Source organism: Anabas testudineus, chromosome 1, assembly GCF_900324465.2.
Source record: "Anabas testudineus chromosome 1, fAnaTes1.2, whole genome shotgun sequence".
NCBI classification, from domain to species: domain Eukaryota; kingdom Metazoa; phylum Chordata; class Actinopteri; order Anabantiformes; family Anabantidae; genus Anabas; species Anabas testudineus.
In genome coordinates, this window is record NC_046610.1 from 12,575,076 (window position 1) to 12,594,683 (window position 19,608).

The 19,608-nt window shown below is 43.9% G+C and overlaps 1 protein-coding gene across 3 annotated transcripts; it reads right to left on the reverse strand.

The window, feature by feature from the left end:
• Positions 1–363: 363 nt before the first annotated feature.
• fam184b (family with sequence similarity 184 member B) lies at positions 364–18,925 on the reverse strand. 3 transcript variants are annotated; one of them, XM_026358701.1, is made up of 18 exons: positions 18,333–18,925; positions 14,368–14,556; positions 12,716–13,369; positions 11,992–12,127; positions 11,374–11,525; positions 10,740–11,285; positions 9,754–9,861; positions 9,373–9,671; positions 8,908–9,058; positions 7,726–7,845; positions 7,382–7,511; positions 6,895–7,025; positions 5,196–5,311; positions 4,624–4,980; positions 4,391–4,517; positions 3,371–3,478; positions 2,036–2,433; positions 364–945 (listed from the first exon to the last, which is right to left on the reverse strand). In XM_026358701.1, the coding sequence occupies exons 1-18, from the start codon at positions 18,480–18,482 to the stop codon at positions 873–875; spliced, it is 3,945 nt and encodes a 1,314-aa protein (XP_026214486.1). In that variant the 5' UTR covers positions 18,483–18,925; the 3' UTR covers positions 364–872. The 3 variants fall into 3 exon arrangements, with proteins under 3 accessions (XP_026214486.1, XP_026214487.1, XP_026214485.1); XM_026358702.1 differs by having other exon boundaries at positions 4,391–4,505; positions 7,382–7,514; XM_026358700.1 differs by having other exon boundaries at positions 7,382–7,514.
• Positions 18,926–19,608: the final 683 nt, after the last annotated feature.

Genomic DNA, 19,608 nt, shown 5'->3' on the forward strand with positions numbered 1-19,608 from the left:
AAATAAAGTTTATATCACTGTTTGATAGTAACAAAGTCATGAGGCAATATACATTTCTCAACAGTCAGATTTTTTCTTTATCTGAAATTTCTAGTCACGACATCAGTTGACCTTAATTTTTTTAAATATTATTTTTGCAACAAAATAATTGTTGGACAATGTACCATCTACCAATTAATATTTCCATATAAGATTTCATGCATATCACAGTGTACTGTATGTAATACATCTTGCTGCGGTCACCTACATTTCCATACAATTCATTTACATGTGAGTTTTAGTCTCGTGGTTCCCACCAGCGTGCATACAAAGAAGAAGCAGACTACAAAAACAAAATATTTTATTCAATTTGTTCATTAAAATTATTATACATTTTTGCATTGAGACAAGCTTCATTTTGGTATGGTGAGTTGTGTGTGTCCGTTTTGACGAGGATCTTGATTGAATATGTCGAATGCTTCCATAGTCGAAGAAACGCATGGTTAAAGAATTTAAAGAAATGTCCATTTGCCTTGAATAATAATGTGATGAGAGCAGAGCAGAAGTTGCATTAAAGAAGGAAGACTGCTTTAAAAGAAAAAAAAAATAATATGGAGACATTTCAAACTATACAAACAAGATCCGGCAGGCCTATGTTCTGAGAAGAGGTCAGGCATGTGTTTGAGAAGCACTTTTTGGTTGAGCTTTGAGGCAATGTTTGAGATGGCCTTGCTGGTGATGAGCCCATATGTGTGTTAATGTTGTTGTGCCTGTGTTTGTGTGTGTGTGTGTGTGTGTGTGTGTTTGGGAAGCAAATGGATGTGTGTAAGAAGCAATGAACTGTATGAGGAGATGTACTTGCAGCTGCTGTGTGTGTTTTCATGACTTTGTGCTCAGAAGGAGAAGTATTTGGTGAACCACTCCTGCTTCAGCCCCTCCGTCCCCCTCTGCTCCAGATATGGGCCCCTGCAAAAACACAGGAGACAGACATGCTCACTTTAACTCTGCTCTAAACGGCTGAAGCTAAGTTACTGCAGTGAGTTGCTGGTTGGTCATTAGAACAATTTTAACACTTTCACAAATGGTGCAAACGTGTTTCTGTTCGCTGACTCTAAACTTTAAATCTGCATCAGCAAATACAAGTTTTGATTGGTCCGTCTTACCAGGTCTATTAGAAGTGAATGGAAAACAGATTGACAGAAAAAAACAAGATACCACATCGAACCACCGTCATCGAACATTGCTATCTAGGACAGCCTGAGGCGAAGCCATTATCAACGCAAAAGCTCAAACAACACTGGACAAATGTCACAACACAAAAAGGCAAAATACAAAACTTCTCAGTGATGCTACCGTAGCAGCTGCAGCTGCAAAATGAGAATCTATTATTGACTAAATAAGGACGTAGACAGTTAATGTATCTGATTTTACATCCTTATATCTTGATCCCAATTTTGAGTTTAACTCAGATCTGCAGCGGCTCTCAGTTTCATGATGGACATGTGCAGATTATAGCAAGAACTTATATTAACTTGAATTAACTTAACTGGCTATTCCAACCATCAATTTTATGCTGCTTAAACAAAATATGTCACATCAATTTTCATAATAGAGCCCTTTAGGAATTTTATACAGAGTAAAATGTAATAATATATGATTCCAGGTTAAGTTGTCCCCCTGGTTTTCCATCATACTTTATTTATTTATTTATTTTGGGTAAAATTACTGTGAAATAAGTATTAAATTATGATCTATATGTAATATGTCATATTAAAAAGATTAAAATTTCTTAAATTTAACTTGTGAAATCTGCAAAAACTCTGTTATTAAAGTCCAAAAAAGAAATGTTGAATGAATTCTAAATATCTATTAACTCAATGTGTGAAAAATAAATTTATAATTTAATATTCATATTAAATTTGATTCAAATTCATCAAATTACCTTCTTTTACTCAGTTTCTTGGTGAGCGAAGATGTTAGTCTTTGTAATACTTGTGTGAATTTATCTTTCTTATTGATTCATGATATCACAGCCACAGAATTAATATGTCCATACCTGATTGATTGGGCCTGTAGGTGTGCATGTGGCTCCTGGCAGGAGGGGTACACATATCGGATACCCGTCTGCGGTGACGGGCAGACGGGGAGTGGGGCAGTGGGTGCCGGGGTGGGAGGGATGCAGGAAGTCCGGGATCTGGTGGAGCGAGGGAGGGAGGGGGAGGAATGTTGGCCCAGGGACAGGGAAGTGTGCTTGTGTGGAAGAGAGGAGGTCGAGTAGTGGGGGGTAGTATGAGGATGGGAGGTGGACTGGTGGGGGAGGGTCGAGGAGGAGTGCTGATGGATGGAGGAGGAGGAGGAAGACGAGGAGGAGGAGTGGGGCAGGAAGATGCTCCTGTCGTAAGTACTGCCGCTGGGGATGCTGGTGACACGAGGAGGCGACTCCACACGCTTCCTCTGCCAGAGAACATGGTCACAGATCTTACAGTCGTTTCACGGGTCATATAATCAACATCCACACAATTAAACACTCATTTCTTTCTGAACTCGCTTGATATTAAAAACAAATTGGGCGGAGGATCATTTAAATTATTATTTACTGTTGCAGCAGGTCTGTGATAACTCATCCATAACTGACACCAACATTAACGCAGGCAAAACTTTTGCACACTGGATGGTGCACCTGCAGCCTCAAATTATGGGTCAGACGGATGAAATACTTTTACTTTGATAAGCAGATTATGGAGCGTGTCTGAATATGGAGTGATTTAACAAAAGTAACCTATTCAGAAACTGACCCTTTTATTTTGTAGCATAAAAAACTAATGTTTTGGGCACAACACTAAAAATGTGTGAACTCATTTCCCATTTTGTTGTAAACGTCAAACATTTCTAATTGGAAAATGAGGCACTAAATAAACTTCTAATAACTGTTACAAATAAGGGACAACAATTGTTAGTAATAGGAGAGATGACTTTCAGTTAAAGTTAACGTACTGTCAGGTGGTTAATACATAATAATACATTTATTTGTTAATTGCTTTTTGCTGCTGTACATGTACAATGAGTACAATTGCATAAATATACTTAGTCACCCACCGCCTTTGTCTGAAGTCAAAATATGTGGTTCAAGTAAACACTTTATTGGCCTTGTTTGTTTTCTGTTCTTCTCTTTCTACTGGTTTAATGTATTGTAATTAAATGCAGCGTGACGGACACAGAGGGGGTGCAGCTTTGTGACAGACTGCGAGCTGTCGAGTGGGTGAGCTTGTACATTTTACTGCTTCATGCTACAGAAACAGAAGTTGGACTCGGCCCAGCGAGCCCTCCTGGCTGGGAAGGAGCCCTGTTTCGACGAACGCATTACGTGCATGAGGCGGACAGGCAAACTCACCCTCATGGTTGGCGTGACGCTCCCGGGCCTGGACTTGCTGTCACGGAGCCTGAGGGTGCTGTTGTCCCCGGCAACAGGAGGGTGGATCTGCAGCTGATGCCTCTCTTCCTGGAGGGAAGGAGGACGAGGAAGGACTTTTCATTGGCCTTATTCACAGTTGGTGTTGTTGTACCAGAGTTGTGTCTGTAGGGTGTACTTGTTTGCAGAGCAGCCTCATGCTGCACAGATGGCAAACACAACACTCTGGACAATTTGAAAAATGTCATTTCCTCCTACTCATATAAAACCACAGATGATTAATGAAGCCTCCGTTCCAGTCTCATTTGGTTTAAGTGGTTAATTACATTTTTCAGATTTGCCCTCACAGCCAGTTTTAAATGAACTCTTGGTTACTGTTAATTGGCTCCATGAATAACTCAGACCCTCTCTGTCAGCTGACCCGGCACCATTTTAACTTTTTCCTAATTTAAAGTTGAGAAACTGATATTCTCAGTGTAGCGGGGTATCTTCTTAAAAAACCTCTCCTCTCAGGGATCACATACTCACTGCGGCTTCTCACTGTTTTCAAATAGTCTTAAGCAGCCACAGTAGACACATGAAACCAAACATTCATTTCCATTATCAAGTAACCTGCTGATTAAATCTGAAATATTTTTGCCTTAATTGGAGAGCAATAGTTTAGATAAACACAGAGAGAGAGAGCCTACAATTAACCTTTTTTTTTCTTCAATACTAACTTTTTAAAGCATTTCAAAATAAAATGTTCCTAATGAAAAAAATATTATTTAAAAACACAAGTATCTAGTTTCATTTTTAAATAGGTTGGCAATCTAGTTTAAAAACAACACAGTATTTATTTTAATCTAACAACATCTTTGCTGGTATCGTGTTCTTGTCAGTAATCAGGAAGCTACTGAACGTCACCAGACTTGTGCCTATTAAAGTGACTAACCACTTCAAAGTGCAGCTCCCCATGTGAACGAGCACCCCGAGTCTTTACAGTGTGCCGTGCGTTCTCACCACTAATCGTTTAATGAGCTGGTCTCTCTCCGTCAGTCTCTCCTGGAGTCTCCCCAGCTGCAGGTCGTCGTTCCGCGGCTCCCGCCTCCTGCACCGCTCCTCGCGCTCGCGTAATCTGCAGTTAAATCATATGCACAAAATCCTTTTCTCACACACCTGTCGCAGTGTTCAGTCAGTGCTGGGAAACACTTCAGCCCTCTGAACTGTGCGTGCGTGTGCTGTCCTCTACTCACTCATTCTCCAAGGCCACTATTCGAGCCTGCAGGTGTGTCTGGGCGCTGCTGTACTCCGAGACCAAGCTCTGCATCTCCTTCTTGTGCTCCCTCTTGATCTCCTCCACCTCCTCTCTCCTCTTCTCCTCCTCCCGCTCCTTCCTCTTCTCCTCGTCCATGTCCTCCTCTTTTATGTCCTCCTCTTTCCTCTCCTCCCAGTGTTTCTGTGACTCCTCCAGTTTCTCCATCTCCACCCTCAGTTTCTCCACTTCCTCCTTCAGACGTTGTGCTTCTTCTTCCAGCTGTGCATCTCTCTTCTTCCTTATTTCTGCGTTTTCCTCTTCTTTTTCTTCAGCTTCAGGTTTCTCCTGTGTTGATCTGGGAAAGAGAAGTCGAAACTTTTAAAGCACGAAGAATAGAATGTAAATAAATATGTAGTAAGCAGATGAAACAAAAGTCTGTTTTATTTTTTCCCAGCTGTCTCTGTGCTGTCGCTCTGTGTGCACTGGGACAGCCTTTAATTTCAGTCCTCAAAGAAATAATTCAAGTTCAAATCGATCCTTTCTTTAACATCAGTGTACTTATTTCCTTACCTCTCCTTTAACTGCTTCTTGAGAGACGCATTCTCTCTCTGCAGCTCTTGCATGGCACAGCGACTCTCATCCAGCTGTCGCTCGAACACCTGATACTGGTTTTGCTGCTTCAAATCCTTCACACACACACACACACGCATACAAACATGCATGAATTAACTACATGTTGTTAAAATCTGCATTAATAATCACACATTGCACCACAGATGTTCATTGTTGACTTCCAGAATTAAAAGGAGATACTAGATACTACTTAATACATAGGGTAGATGGCTCACATCGTGGGAAAACAACTGAGGGAACAGCAGAAACAAGCAGTGTCTGCAGTTAAAGAACTGGTGTCCATGACCAGCCACAAGACCGAGTGGGAGTAACCTCCATCCTATCTTGTACAACATGTTAAACATTACGTGCAGGAGTCTGCTTCTATCACTGAATAAATACCTGGAAGATACAGTCGAAATCTCTCATACTAAGTATGAGTATGCACTGCTGATGGGGCTACCGGCATCCACGACCAAACCCCTACAGATGATCCAAAATGCAGCAGCACGCCTTCTTTTTCAATCAACCAAAAAGGTCTCATGTCACTTCGCTCTTCAGATCTTTGCACTGGCTTCCTGTGGCTGCAAGGATCAAGTTCAAAGCTCTTGCCTACAGAGTGATCAACTCCACAGCTCCATCTTATCTTAGTTCAATCATTCAGGTTTACATCCCCTCCCGTCCACTGCGCTCGACCAGTGAACGACGTCTGGTGGTACCAGCACCACACAGTCGACACCAAGGAAAACTCTTCAGCTCAGTGATCCCACGATGGTGGAATGAGCTGCCTATCTCTGTACGCTCAGCCTCCTCACTTTAATATTTAAAAAACTGCTGAAAACAGAACTCTTCCGCATCTTCCGTTGCAGTTAAAAAAATAAAAAATAAAAATTAAAAAACACTTTTCTACTCTTTCTTTCTCAGATCTCTTGAAACAGAAACACTTTTTCGATAGCACTTTGCTTTGATGTTTTTTCTCCGTGACTTAGATTTTGTTTGCTTGCCTTGTTCCTCACTTGTAGGTCGCTTTGGATAAAAGAGTCTGCTAAATGACTACATGTAAATGTAAATCTAAGTATGTTAGACCTCTGTGTTTAGATTAATCTTTGAGCAGGTCTGCTGCTGCTGACACTGTCATACTTAGTTGGCTTGGCACCAGAGTGATGACGGATTTGATTCACATGGAGGATAAAGATATATCAAATGGGTCTGATATGCTGTGTGTGCTGTTGCATTGATTTACATGCATTTAATTCAGACCCCCTTCACTTTTTTTATTTAGTCATGTTGCAGTCTGATACTACAAATGTACAGCTCTCTATAGGAGGTCTCACAGTTCACAATGCATACTGTATTAGAAACCGAAAACCGTGAGGTGAAGGGAACTGCCCGTAAAGCTCAGAGACAGGAACATTGCAAGGCACAGATGTGGGAAAGGCTACAAAAAAACTCTGCTGCTCTGCAGGTTCCCCAGAGCACAGTGGCCTCTATATTTCTCAAATGGAAGTGTGGCACAAAGAGGACTCTTCCAAGAGCTGAGCAACCGGGCTTTATGGCTAGACGGAAGCAAACTGGCCAGAGACTCTTGTTCCTGACAGTTTGAGAGTCCTTCAGGTGTGTGTGTGTGTGTGTGCGTGAGTGTGTGTGTGTGTGTCACCTGTTGCAGAGCCATCATCTGTGTGTGTGCCTGTAGCTGAGACTGTAGATCTTCTATCTGCTGCATGTGTCTTTGGGTCATCTGTCTGCTCCACTCTGTGTACTGCTGGGTCAACTCTGCACGTTGCTTATCTGATACCACATGCGCACACACACATGGACACACACGCACGCACACACGGATACACACACACACACACACACAAAGACAGAACCACATTCAGAAAACAAAATCAATTTGGTCCACAGTTACAGGTACCTTTCTGCTGTTGCCATGGTGAAGTGTATCCATGGCAATAGCAACTTCAGTGTTGAATTTATAATCTCTATGTGTATATCGCTCTGTGTGTGTGTGTGTGTGTGTGTGTGTGTGTGTGTGCAGATGCTCATTTTGTGCATGCAGCTGTGCATGTGTTGAACACAGTGCGTTACTGTGTGTGTGTGTTTATGCTAATTCTCATGTGTACATGTGCATGTGTGTGTGTTACCTAGCTCCAGGTGGTGCATTGTCTGTAGTCTGTTCCTCTCAGACAGCAGATCTTCTTTCGCCTGTCTCTCTAACGCCTGCAGAGCCATGGCATGACTGTGTTTCTCCTCAGCTAAAGACTGGGTTTGGGGCTCCTCCAACATAATAACAAACATTTTAATGTATTTACAACAGTACAGTTGTACTATATTTAAACTGTGTAGATTAATGCACACATTCACAGAGTGACATAATGTTGCCTCCACAGTGAAGCACTGTCATCAAAGCTGCTAAATAATTCATCACAGGGAAAACATAAGAAGGAGACAAGTGTTATTGTTAAAAACGTGTGTGCATCTCATCCACCTGCAGCAGCTCCCTCAGTTTCCTGTTTATCTCCTTGGTGTCTTGGACCTCCTTCCTCAGCCTGTCAATTTCAGGGTTGCCATGGCAGTCATCCTCCTGGTCCGTCTTCTTTATCTCCGCCTGCAACAGTGAGGAAACGTGATAGTGAGATTTTAAGGCTCTCTGTGGCATCACACTAATCCCGAGATGATGAGTTTTGCAGAAGGCATTGAATCATGTGGAGATGTTGCTTTTGTTTTAGAATTTGCAGACGCGAGCAGTTTTCATAAAATTAAACAAAGACTTCATTGTGGACTCAAATCGGGCTTATGGAACTAATTAAAAGAGTACTCCAGCGATTTAGGCTTGCACTAAGTTGACAGACACAAGAGACTGATTTAAAAAAACGTATTGTTAAAAAGCAAGATGCAAATGAAGCTCAATTATTGTGACTTTTAGTTTTGAGTATGCATCCAAAAATAGGTTGTTATGTTGCCATAATACTGATATGGTCTTTCATTAGAGACCCCTTGCCTTGTATACACTCACGTCTTTCAAAATCCTCATTCCAGTTTGTTCCGCAGGCTTTCTATTCAAAATATGTATAGTCTCCAAGCCAAAGCTGTGACACCCCAGATGGTAGGATCAAGGTAATTTTGACAGCTTCTCCAGAGACACACAAGACAGTGTGTTTTCACATGCGCAGAGGTACATATCAGGACTTTAAAACTAATATGGACGTGTACGAGTCAACCCAAATAAATAGACACACTCATAATAATAATGAGAAGGAGAATAACTGGCAACTATTTCTGATCATTTTTCAAGTTAGAAGCCACATTTTTTAAACTGTAAACTGTTTTTTGGATAAAACAAAACATTCTGAATACATCATCTCGTGTTCACATAAATTACAAGGGACATATTTTATTATCCTGATTACTACTAGCCAATATAAACAGATTAATCAAATGAGATCATTAAACTGGGCAATTGCTTTTTTTTTCCACATTTAAATGGTGGATGCTGGTTTTGTGAACTATCTAGGAACTGACTGAACAAACCTTGATTGTGCAATTCATTTCCTAATTAGACTAGCCTGAATACCGTGCTGCAATGACGTTTCTAGGTCTGGGGTACAGGAACCACTGGGACCAAGGATCATGGATGGGTTCTGTAATTCGGTTCCAGTAGGAGACTCACCTGTGACTGCAGCTCGTCCAGTTGACTCTGCAGCTCAGATATCTGTGTCTGCAGCTCCTGCTCTCGGTTCTGCCATCTCTGCTCGCTCTCAGCAACAGCAGCGTTCATCTCTATCCTGAACTCTGCTCTGAGACGATCCTCGCACTCTGCCCTGTAGGCATACATCAGAACGAGGAGTGAGGCGGAGTTAACCTACATTAAGATAACTATTTATTTCTTCTTCATACACTGCGATGTAGTCGTTGTAGCGTCTTGTTTTCTTGTGCTTCTAGTTTATTTTGAAAGAACGATTTGCTATGTCCTACCTTTATTAAGACATTAAGAATCCACTTGATTTACGTGAAAATACTGACTGACTGTCTTCAGTTATCATTTAAGAGGAGGGCAGGGAGAGATTACAAGCACAATCAAGATTTTGTAACGTAAGCCTAAGCGGTCCTGGCAGATCTGTGTTTATTCTGCTACCTGATCCGGTCCTCCGTGTGCCGCTGGCTCTGCTCTAGAAGACTCCTCTCTGTGTTGAGTCGGCTCTGTTCCAGCACCTTCTCCTCCAGCCGATGTTTGTCCGCTCTCAGGGATGCTATCTCTCTCTGCTGTTTGTCCCGTTGCTTCTCTGCCTCCTCCTGAATCCGAGCCAGTCGACTGCGAGTCTGATGAAGTTCTTCTTCCAGACGAGAGCACTGTGGTCCACACGAGGGTGCAGCGTCAGGTGCCACCTTTTCTTTCTTCTCTTGCTGTTGCATCGCTGACTCCAGTCTACAGATCTGGGAACAGACAAATTCCTTCCCCTTCAATCAAACATCTGATGAAGATATACACTCGTAATAATATAATTTTAACTCTAACCTCATTAGTAGCATCTTTCAGTTTTGTCCTCAGCTCCTCTTTTTCCTTCTCCAAACTGCTGCGTAGCTCCTCACTGGTCCTCCTCTCCACTTCCAAACGCGCACACACCTTTCAAGAATATTCATCCTCATCAAAACCAGTATTAGATTAACAATTAATCTGCTTTTTAATGCTTTAACCTAACCATGCTGTCACGTTCTCATTACTAATACTAATTAATAATAAGTCACAATGAAGTTCACATTATAAGAAAGCTCGGAGGGCAGGCAATTATGTGATAAAATCTCTTTATAATTCTACATTTACACTGAGAGCAAAAATATTCATTCATCACGCTCTTTTAGACCAATGGTTCTCAACTTGAGGGTGCCCCCTCCTCAATGGGCCACAAATTGATTAACAGCGGAACAGATTTTTTCATATATTTCTCTAATAGTTGCTTTTTATTACAAATGATTCCAGATTATTTTTTTTCTTTTCATGCCTCTAAAAGCAAAGAGAAAAGTTAATCACAGGTTGACCAAGTCGTAACCTTTGGATACGTGAAGCCGCTGACAGAGTGTCCAACTCTATTTACTGTGACTAACTTCACTAATTCACTCAACAAGAAGAACAGTTTCTATTATGAGACACTGTGAGATTTCAGCTGGACAATCCCGATTTCTGTGTGAGCTTAATTCTGTGTCCACGTGTTTTTACAGGAACACACAGCCTGTGCATCTCAAGTATTTTAGCCTCGTCACAGGATGAAAGAAAAATTATTTCTCATAGCGGCTCATGCTTGGATCCAAAATAATTAAATCCTAAGTCTAACTAAAACTAGAATAATTTAGCCTATATGAGTTTCCTACCACAGCTGAACTGGCTTATTTTTTCAATTCTTATACGCACAATATGGAAAAACGTTTTACTACAGTCGTCAGTGATAAAAAAAACATCACCAGACACTGATATACAGCCCGTGTAGGGTGCAGACAGATGCTAACCTCTTGGTTGGTCTTCTTCTCTGAGCTCAGAGCTTCTTGGACACCGTGGAGTTCAGCTGCATGTCTCCTCATCACCTCCTCTATCGCTTTTCGCACTTGCTCTTTCAACCGCTTCCTGTCCTCCTCAGCCTTCTCCACTAACCTTTTCTTCTCTTCTTCCAGCTTCTGCTGCACATTAGCTCTCTCCGCCTCAACCTGCTCAATGTTCTTGTCCAACTGGGATCGAACGCGGACCCTCTCGACCTCCAGCTCCTTGCGCAGCCTGTCAACCTCTTCCTCTTTTTCTCCTCTCAGGCGCTCTTTGACCTCTTCCACCTCTTTGTGCAGAGCCTCTTTTTCTTCCTCTCGCTCCCTGCGCAGACTGTTTCTGTCCTTCTCAAACTGCTCCTTTTCGTGCTCCCTCTCCTTCTGTATGTTGTCTCTCTCTTTTTCTATCTCCTTCTGCAGCTTGTCTCTCTCATCGTCTGCATGCTTTTGGATACGCCGCAGCTCCTCTGTCTGGGCTCTCACCATCTCTGAGCGCAAGCTGGAGAGGGCCTCAGCATGCTATGAAGACACAACACATTTAATCGGTACATGGAAACCATATTTATTTCTGCATGTGTAGTGCATGTCACACTCCGTGTGTCTTTACCTGGCGGATCTGCCGTGCGTGGTCACTATTCCTGCCACTGCTCTGGAGCTCCAGCTCTCTGTTCCTGCTTTGCAGACGGTTCACCTGGCTCCTCAGTTCCTCCACCTCAGTGCACACACACACCTCACAGCCTCCACGGTTCAGCAGATCATCTAACACACACACAGAACACACAATAATTAAACCCCAACAGACACTCAAGCAAACACAAGCACACAAGCACACACGCGCACGTTTACCTGCACAGGCATGTATTGATTGGTTATGCAAACAAGAAGTAGAATGGGCTCATAGCAGACCAATAGTGGATGAGGAAGTGCCTAAAACTAAAATCATTCTCATGCAGTAAATAAAATTCAGGGTGCTTTTGCTGACTGGGTGTAATGACACTTTGATGAAACTGTTTTTCATGGAGGATGAATAATGTACATTTGTTGCAGATTCTGTATATATTATAATGGCGTGAGGCAAAAACTTAATTAACACTGAGTCAGAATGAATAATGGAAATGCACTGAGCTCTGCTGAGCTTCACCAATGTGAGCTTTCTACAGCAGACAGGAAAGAAGAAAGGTGGATAGGCAGAAACCGGAGTGCGAGAGGCAGAGCGTACAACTACCTGCTCTGCTCTGCAGCTCGTCTTCCTGCAGCAGCAGCCTCTCCTTGGCGACTGCTAGCTCCTCCTCTGCCCGTTTCGCTACTCCCTCTGCTTCGGACACGCGCCTTCGGTCCAGCTCCAGCTCTTCCTCCAGGTCCTGGAAGGAGGCATGAGAACCAGGAGCAAAATTCAAAGTCAGAAAAGTAAGCAGGGTGATGTACTGATGTATTGTGAGTTGATAAGGTGACAATGAAAAGAAAAATAGAGAGATGATTGATAGAGAGAGAGGGAGGCTTGAGAATAAGAAACTGAGGAGCTCAATAGACAAATAAAAGTGGGATGAAATGTGGTGAGTCAGGGAGCTATCTCGCCCAGCTGTGTGCTTTTAATGGTCTGCTGTGAGGGCTTATGTCAGCTCTATGCCAGCTCTCGCAGGGCAGCTTAATGCTCTTGTGTGAGGTGGTAATGGTGGTGGTGCAGAGAATCTATCCTGCTCAAACTACTCATTAGCAGATAGCTGGCAGTGGGAATAGCACTCAGGGAGGGCAGCCTGTGGTTAGACAGGCAAAGATCCCACCTCTCTGCTCTGTCTCCACCTCACTCCCTTTCTTTCCCACCAACATACTGATTAGCTGTGCACATCAGAGACAGAAAGCTCTTGAACATCCTTTGACCTTCCCCTTTTCCCAGCACTGGATTCTAGTTGTAGCACGAGTAAGAACGTCAAGAGAGAGAAGGCGTATACCTGAATTCGCTCCTGTAGCTTGACGGTGTTTCTCTTGCTTTCAGCCAGCCTCTCCAGGTGACTTTCTATTTCTGCTTCAGCCCTCTTCACTCTCTCTCTGAGAGCGCTGTGCATTCCTTTCTTCTCCTCTTCTTCCCTCTCCTCCCACTTGCGCCGCTCCTCCCTCCATTCTGCCTCCATCTTCTTCCTCATTTCCTCTTTCTCTTCATTTAGATCATTCATCCGTTGCTCCCAAAGCTCCTGCTCTTCTTTCACTGCTAGCCTCTTCTCCTCCTCTGCTTGATCCCTCTGCTCTTTCAGTGCCTTGACCTCCTCTAGGAGTGCGTTTACTCTTTCCAGTTCCTCACAGTCCTCACTCTGTCTCCCCACCACCTCTTCCTTTTTCTCCTCCTCTGCCCTCTTGTTCTCCTCGTCAGCAGCTTTATGCAGCTCTTTACATTTGGTATCCAACTCCTGGATCTGCTGCTCTGCCTTGTCCAGTTCTTCGCTCAACCTCAGGTTGTCCTTTTGGGCTTCACTAATCTGGGCCTTGGCCTCCTGGACCTCTTCCTCTGCAGCCTTGAGCCTCTCCTCAAACTCTTTCCTCAGCTCCGCCTCAGTTTCACGCTCTCTTTCCTCCGCCTGGATGCGAAAGACTTCAAAGTCTGCCTGTACCTGAAGACACAGGTATGACTTGTTACACACTTCAGTTACATAAAAACCCAGTTAATGAGTATACATCCCTGCTACTGGGATAGAAATACTAATTAGAAATTGGCAAATTACCAAAGCACTGATTAAATTTTTCTTTCTAAAACACATAATATGCTTCTATAAGTTCACACTGTATTTACTGTGTGTCATGCACATTCATATTATAATTATACCATAGAGCCCATGGTATGAGCATGTGAGCTGTGTATAATAAACATTTGAAAAAGTCCAGACTGTGGCCATAAACGCCAATTACATGCGTTGCTTCGACATTCAAAGAACAATCTGTGTGTGGCCAAACATCATTACCAGTCTGCACTATTATCATCAGGTAGTTCGGAGCCATGAATTCCTTTTTCAAAATCCAGCCTGTCACAACCAGGATATATAAGTCATAATACACAGTGAGACGTAATTTGTTGAAGTTAGGTTGACTCAGGTCTGTTGCAGCCCAGTCTGCTCTATTATGTGTTTAGTTCTGCTAATATGTGTCTTTAAAGGCCCATATTAGCAGATAATTAACTAATAATTAATTAAATTATGTATTTTTGCAGTTCTATCTGAGACACCTTGCATTTGGGATTTTAGGTATTTCCAGTTGTTTTCCCCCTGATCACTAACTCACTGACAAGCTCTGAATTTACAGCAAAAACAAGAACCCAAACAGAAACACGTGTGGCAGACAACATCCCAGACAGATGAGTCGGACCAAACATTTCAAAATAAAAGTTTAATCTTCAGTTGTTTAGATGCAACAGGACAGATGCAAGAGTTCATAAGAAAGTCATGTGGGTATTTATGATTTATGTTGATGTTTTAGTGGGGGGCAAAGCGTGTAAATTACACATGAGGTGCAAGGAGACTGGGTAAAGTGTTGTAGGACATGTTTCATTTAGTGCTCCTACAGGGACGTATCACTCCCATCAATACAGCATGACCTTGAGTGACAGTACACACACCTGGGCTCCGACTCTCTGTTGCTCATCCAGAGACTCCTGCAGCTCAAGCAGGCGTGTCCTCAGCGCCGACCCCTCCCCTTCATGACACGTCTCCATCAGGATGTGGTGCAGCTCCTCGTGATGAGCGTGGCTCAAGGCCTGCAGGGCCGCCTCCTGCTCTTCATTCCTCATGTTCAGAGAATAAATCACCTGCAGGTCATCAACAGCAGACGGAGACAGGTGTAAAGACTTTTTACTTTCATTATTTTCACAGTTCACATCCTCCCGGATTGAAATAATTCACTCACTGGGGTTGTTTCCTAAAGATGTGAGACACGTCACATAACAGTGGGAAAGCTGACACCAATAGTTTACATACACACACGTTTTGGAGTCAATATTTTGAGCTGGCAGCTTCACGATAACAAATATTAAACTGACACTGACCAACATGGAAACTATTTAAACAGCAACACTGTCAGACTGCGTGTATCCACTGTAACCAAAGACCAGTGAGCCAATATAGTCCAGGCACTGCAGCTTTATGCAGCATTTCTCCTGCCTGCCAATACATGTGGAGTTGCTCCCTCTTCTTCATTTAGACTATGACTAACACATGAAATATGACCTATTTCGCCCCACTATTCAGTTTACCCTCTACGCCATGTCTACAGTGTCATCATCTGCTCCTCCTGACCCTGACGTCTCACTTACACACTTGCAGAGGTGTGTGTGTGTGTGTTTGTGCGCACAAGTATGGGTGTGTGCAGGGGGCACAAGGGCTCATATTTTACTCAGACGCCTCTCTGTCTGCAGTACACAGCTAGCAATGACAGACATTCCCTCAGTGTGTGTGTGTGTGTGTTTGTGTGTGTGTGTGTGTGTGTGTGTGTGTGTGTTTGTGTGCATGTCACCACCTCTCTACGCACACACACTGTCCATCACCAATATATTTTTTATTATCCAGCTCCTGATGTTGCTAATAGATGTGAAATCTCCCTGAACTGGAATCAGAAACCCACCTTTCTCTGCCCTGTGAGTACAGCATGTCACACGCTGGCTCTTCAGTCACGTCATAGTGCATGAACTTTGGCTCACAAACTATGACTCGTGATTTAGAGGAATGAAGGGGACTCTGAATCAAGGACAGGCTCTGAGGGAAGAGTGTGTGTGTGTGTGTGTGTGTTGTTCGTGCCTGTTCTCTTTGGCTGGTTTGAAAATAAGAGCGATTAAAGAAGAGGGAGAATATAATGTAGCAAGAGAGAGGGGAACATTTAGCAAGATCGCTCCTAAAACGTGTTTACATCTAAAAATGTGGTTCCACAACCCGGAGGATGACACCTGCTAAGGGTCACAACATAAACATGGTGGAGATTTATGGGACGCCTAAACAATATGTTTTTTCACCAGACGTTAGAGACCTGCCTGCAGGTTAAGATTGCATTAACAAAAAGTGCACAAACGTAAGTGGATGTTATACTCACTGTGAATATCTGCAGGGCTAGATGACTTACAAGACATTTACAGTATTGCACAAAATTTTATTTAGTTTTTGTTTTACCCTTGATTTTTAACTCTTGTCTTTTAATTTCATCATTGGACAGGTAATGTCTTCGGTGTCCATACATGTTCATCATCTTGCTGAGGAAGAAGACATTTTACATACGATCACTCTTACTAATGAAAAGTTCAGTGTACAATAAATTTAAAGCAATTAATGCTGCTTGATGCTGCTTGATTCCCGATTTCAGTAAATCAATGGTGAGGATTAAAGAAAGTCTCATTTTGATTGAGCTTTTTGGTTGTAAATTCTCAAGAGTCTTGGAACGGCAGCTTGGTCAGGGGGTGGCGGGAGCCTCCTACTGTAAATCCTGTCTGAAGATCCCCATATTGATCCCGCCTGTCGATAATGTTATTCGTGTAACCTCATGAGCCAGTGGCTGCGCTTATTGACAGTAACTTCACAGTCAGCAAAGCATGAAATTAATATTCTGTCTACAGTGTAAAGAAGAGTTGAGACCGGGCTGGTGAAACGGGAGTGAGATGTAAAGCAAATGGTTGGTGCACAGACGAGAGGTTAGGCAAAGAGACAAGCAAGGCAGAGCGCACACACACACTTTCTCTTACATCAGCCCTCCCTCCCACACACACAGCCACACATACCTCCACACATATCAAAGAGGGTACTGGGTGTGCTGGATAACAAGGCAGGGAACATTGTGACAGTGTAAGCTAGATAAGTACAGGAAATCACACAGGCAGGAATTAGACCCGCCAATCAAAAGTGTGGGTATAAACAAAAAGGCACCATTGCTACTGCTCATCTCCATAAGTCATGCAAACATACACATGTGGTTGTGTGCACGTCTGTTCACACACAAGTGTGAACATTCGCAACAGCTGGGCCGAGGCGGTCAGCTCTCGTTTTCTTCCCATTGGCTTGTTCTGTAAACACACTCCGACGTGCTACTGGATTATCTTTAGGGCTGACCACTCTCTCTGACAGAGAGGGAGGGAGGGAGGAGGGTGAGGAGGGAAGGGAGCTGTGCAAGTCAAGCATAAGTGGACATCAGGAAGTGTGTTAAGTACAAGTGCATGTGTGTGCCAGTCTCTGTTCATGCACACACACACACACAGAGTAGGGTTATTAAATATATAAGGTTACCACAGCTGACCCATTTCCTGCCTCCACTCCACACACCGCCCCAAAACACTCAAATAAACTATGTGTCACGCGCTGAGCATCCCGAAGCCCAGAGAAAACGCTTCCCCACAAATATCAGATTTGGTGATTTCATCAGCCGCTCCGGGTTTATTAACTGCGATCATCAAAGAGATAAAGCGGGCTGGCAGGGCGTGCATGAAGTTTCAAGAGAAGAGGAAGCAAGTCGAAGGAGGAGGAACATTCGACTGGAAGGAGTGGAGGGGAATGAGAAGTGGAAGGCGGGCGAATTTCTTTAACAAGCACAGACACAAGTGCTGACCCCTCATCTGTGTCATGTTTGTGTGTGTGTGTGTGTGTGTGTGTGTGTGTGTGTGTGTGTGCCTGTGTGTCCGTATGCATGAGGGGAAGCTTTTTGAACAACGCACTGCATTGCACACACACACACTGTTTATCACATGCACACCTATGGGCGGGCTACACTGAGGTGAACCCACATGGGAAGATAGGAAGTGCACAGTCATCAGTAATTGTCACAGCTCAACAAGCGATGGGTCATGCCCTGCCTCTGTAAGCATTATTGTGAAGCACAGAGAGGGAAAAGCCCCACATAGCAATGCTTACTGTATGAAAAGCAGATACTGATGCTGCTGCTGCTGCTGCTGCTGCTATCCAGCATCCCTGCCTGCACATTAGTAGGTGTGCATGGACATGAAGGAAGATCACATAACATGATACTGTCTGTTGATGATAATGAAGCACATTTATTATCATTTGTAATTTGTAATAGCCATTTGTTGGCTGCAGCTTCTTCAGTGTGCTGTTTTGAAGCTTTCATCTGTCTTATATGCCCGTTAATTGGATCCTTTGTCTGTTGGTCAGACAAAGAAACATTCTGGCTCTGGTATCTGTGAAATCTTTGCTGCAATATATGCAATTTTTTTGTAGGGTATTTTTTATTTATAGATTTATTTTTTACCATGCAAACTAAGAATCGTTGCATGGCGACTATAAGCCATAAATTAAATGATCATTATACCGCTGTTAATTACCATAATGGGTTTGGCTCTCAGTTTGAAGATCTGCATCCTCCACCTAGAGCTCTCAGTGATCACTGTGTCAGATATTAGTGTGCCATTCATCATCGCAGGATACTGATCAGTTTTAGTGCCTATAGCCCACTTGTTCCTATGCATGTAGGCTAATATTAAGTTTTCCTAAAGAACCTTGAGTCTTTTGCTTGATATGCAGCCATCAGATCATCCGATCAGCCTGACAGATGCAGTGACAGCGCGCCTCGCTCGGTGTCACCTCCGGGTCTTACCTTGGTGAGCTGAGCGATCTTCTTGCACATCTTGCTGTGCATCTGGTAGTCGTACAGCTCCTGCTCGATGTTCGGGAACTCTGCCGCAGTCCCGTTAACAGCGGAGCCCGGCCCCGGGGGCTGTGCAGCCTTACCGGCGCCTGAGGCCATAATGAAACGGCCACCTCACCTCACCTCACCTCACCTCAGCCACCCCCCCACCCCCACCTCAAGGGAACTTCCCGGACCGGAGGAGAGTCACAAATGATCCTGCCGCCTCTCGGATGAAGAAATCCCACCGGAATCGTGTCAACTTTTTATTCGTGCATCTCATCCCTCTGTCGGCGGACCCCCTCACGTGAACAGCAGCTCGCGCAATGCTCCGGCAAACATTTGGTAGCAGATCGGCGGGGCTCTCCTCGTGCGTTCCGGTCGTCGCCCCCCTCTCCCGCTGTCCGCCCGGTGATCGCGGAGGTCACACGCTGGAAGTCCATCGGGGACGCGCTCCCCGAGCCTCCCCCCCGCTGTCAACAGATATTTATCTTATCCGAGGAGGGAGCGCTCGATGGTGAAGGCGCACAGCTCGACCACCTGTCTCTCGGCAGGGGCGGAGAGGGGCGTGTGGATCCTATGGAGCATTACTGGAGACAGCTGGAGAGGCGCACTGCTGCAGTGCTGCCCCGCCCCTACCGCCGCTGCCGTATCATGCCGATCACACGGCGAGGAGGGGGGGATGAGGGGGCCTCTGGGGGGCTCGTCGTGTGACTTTACTCCATCAGTCCTGTTCCGTTAACAGAAAATGGGAGCAACTCCAGCAACCCTGGTCCCCAAGGGCTCGGGAGTGTTCATTTATTTCACTAAAAGGCAGGTGATTTTCTTCCCACCATGTAGACTGCTTTGTGATGGGGACAAATTTAAACTAAATAAATAGAATAATCTCAAAACATAGTCAGGGTTAGATTATTTTCTGTTGATGTAAAAAGGCCACAAAAGCGTAATTTTACTCCTCATGATGAGGAAATTGACCTGCGTTGCATCCCCTTTGAGGCGTACACTTGTATACATGTGCTGTGAAAGCCTCTTCCCCTAATGTGCAGCTCACACTATGAATGACAGTTATAAGCCCTGATGTCCGGGATCTACAATAATATGACTGCAGATGTTGTGTCATGTCTAAAATTAATCTAATTGTATTCAGGATCATGCATGTCATCACTACTGGGCCCCTTGCATTCAAGTTTTAAAAATTGTTTTTTTGTGGGTGCTGTAAGGGGTTGTTACCTCGATTGGTTACAAG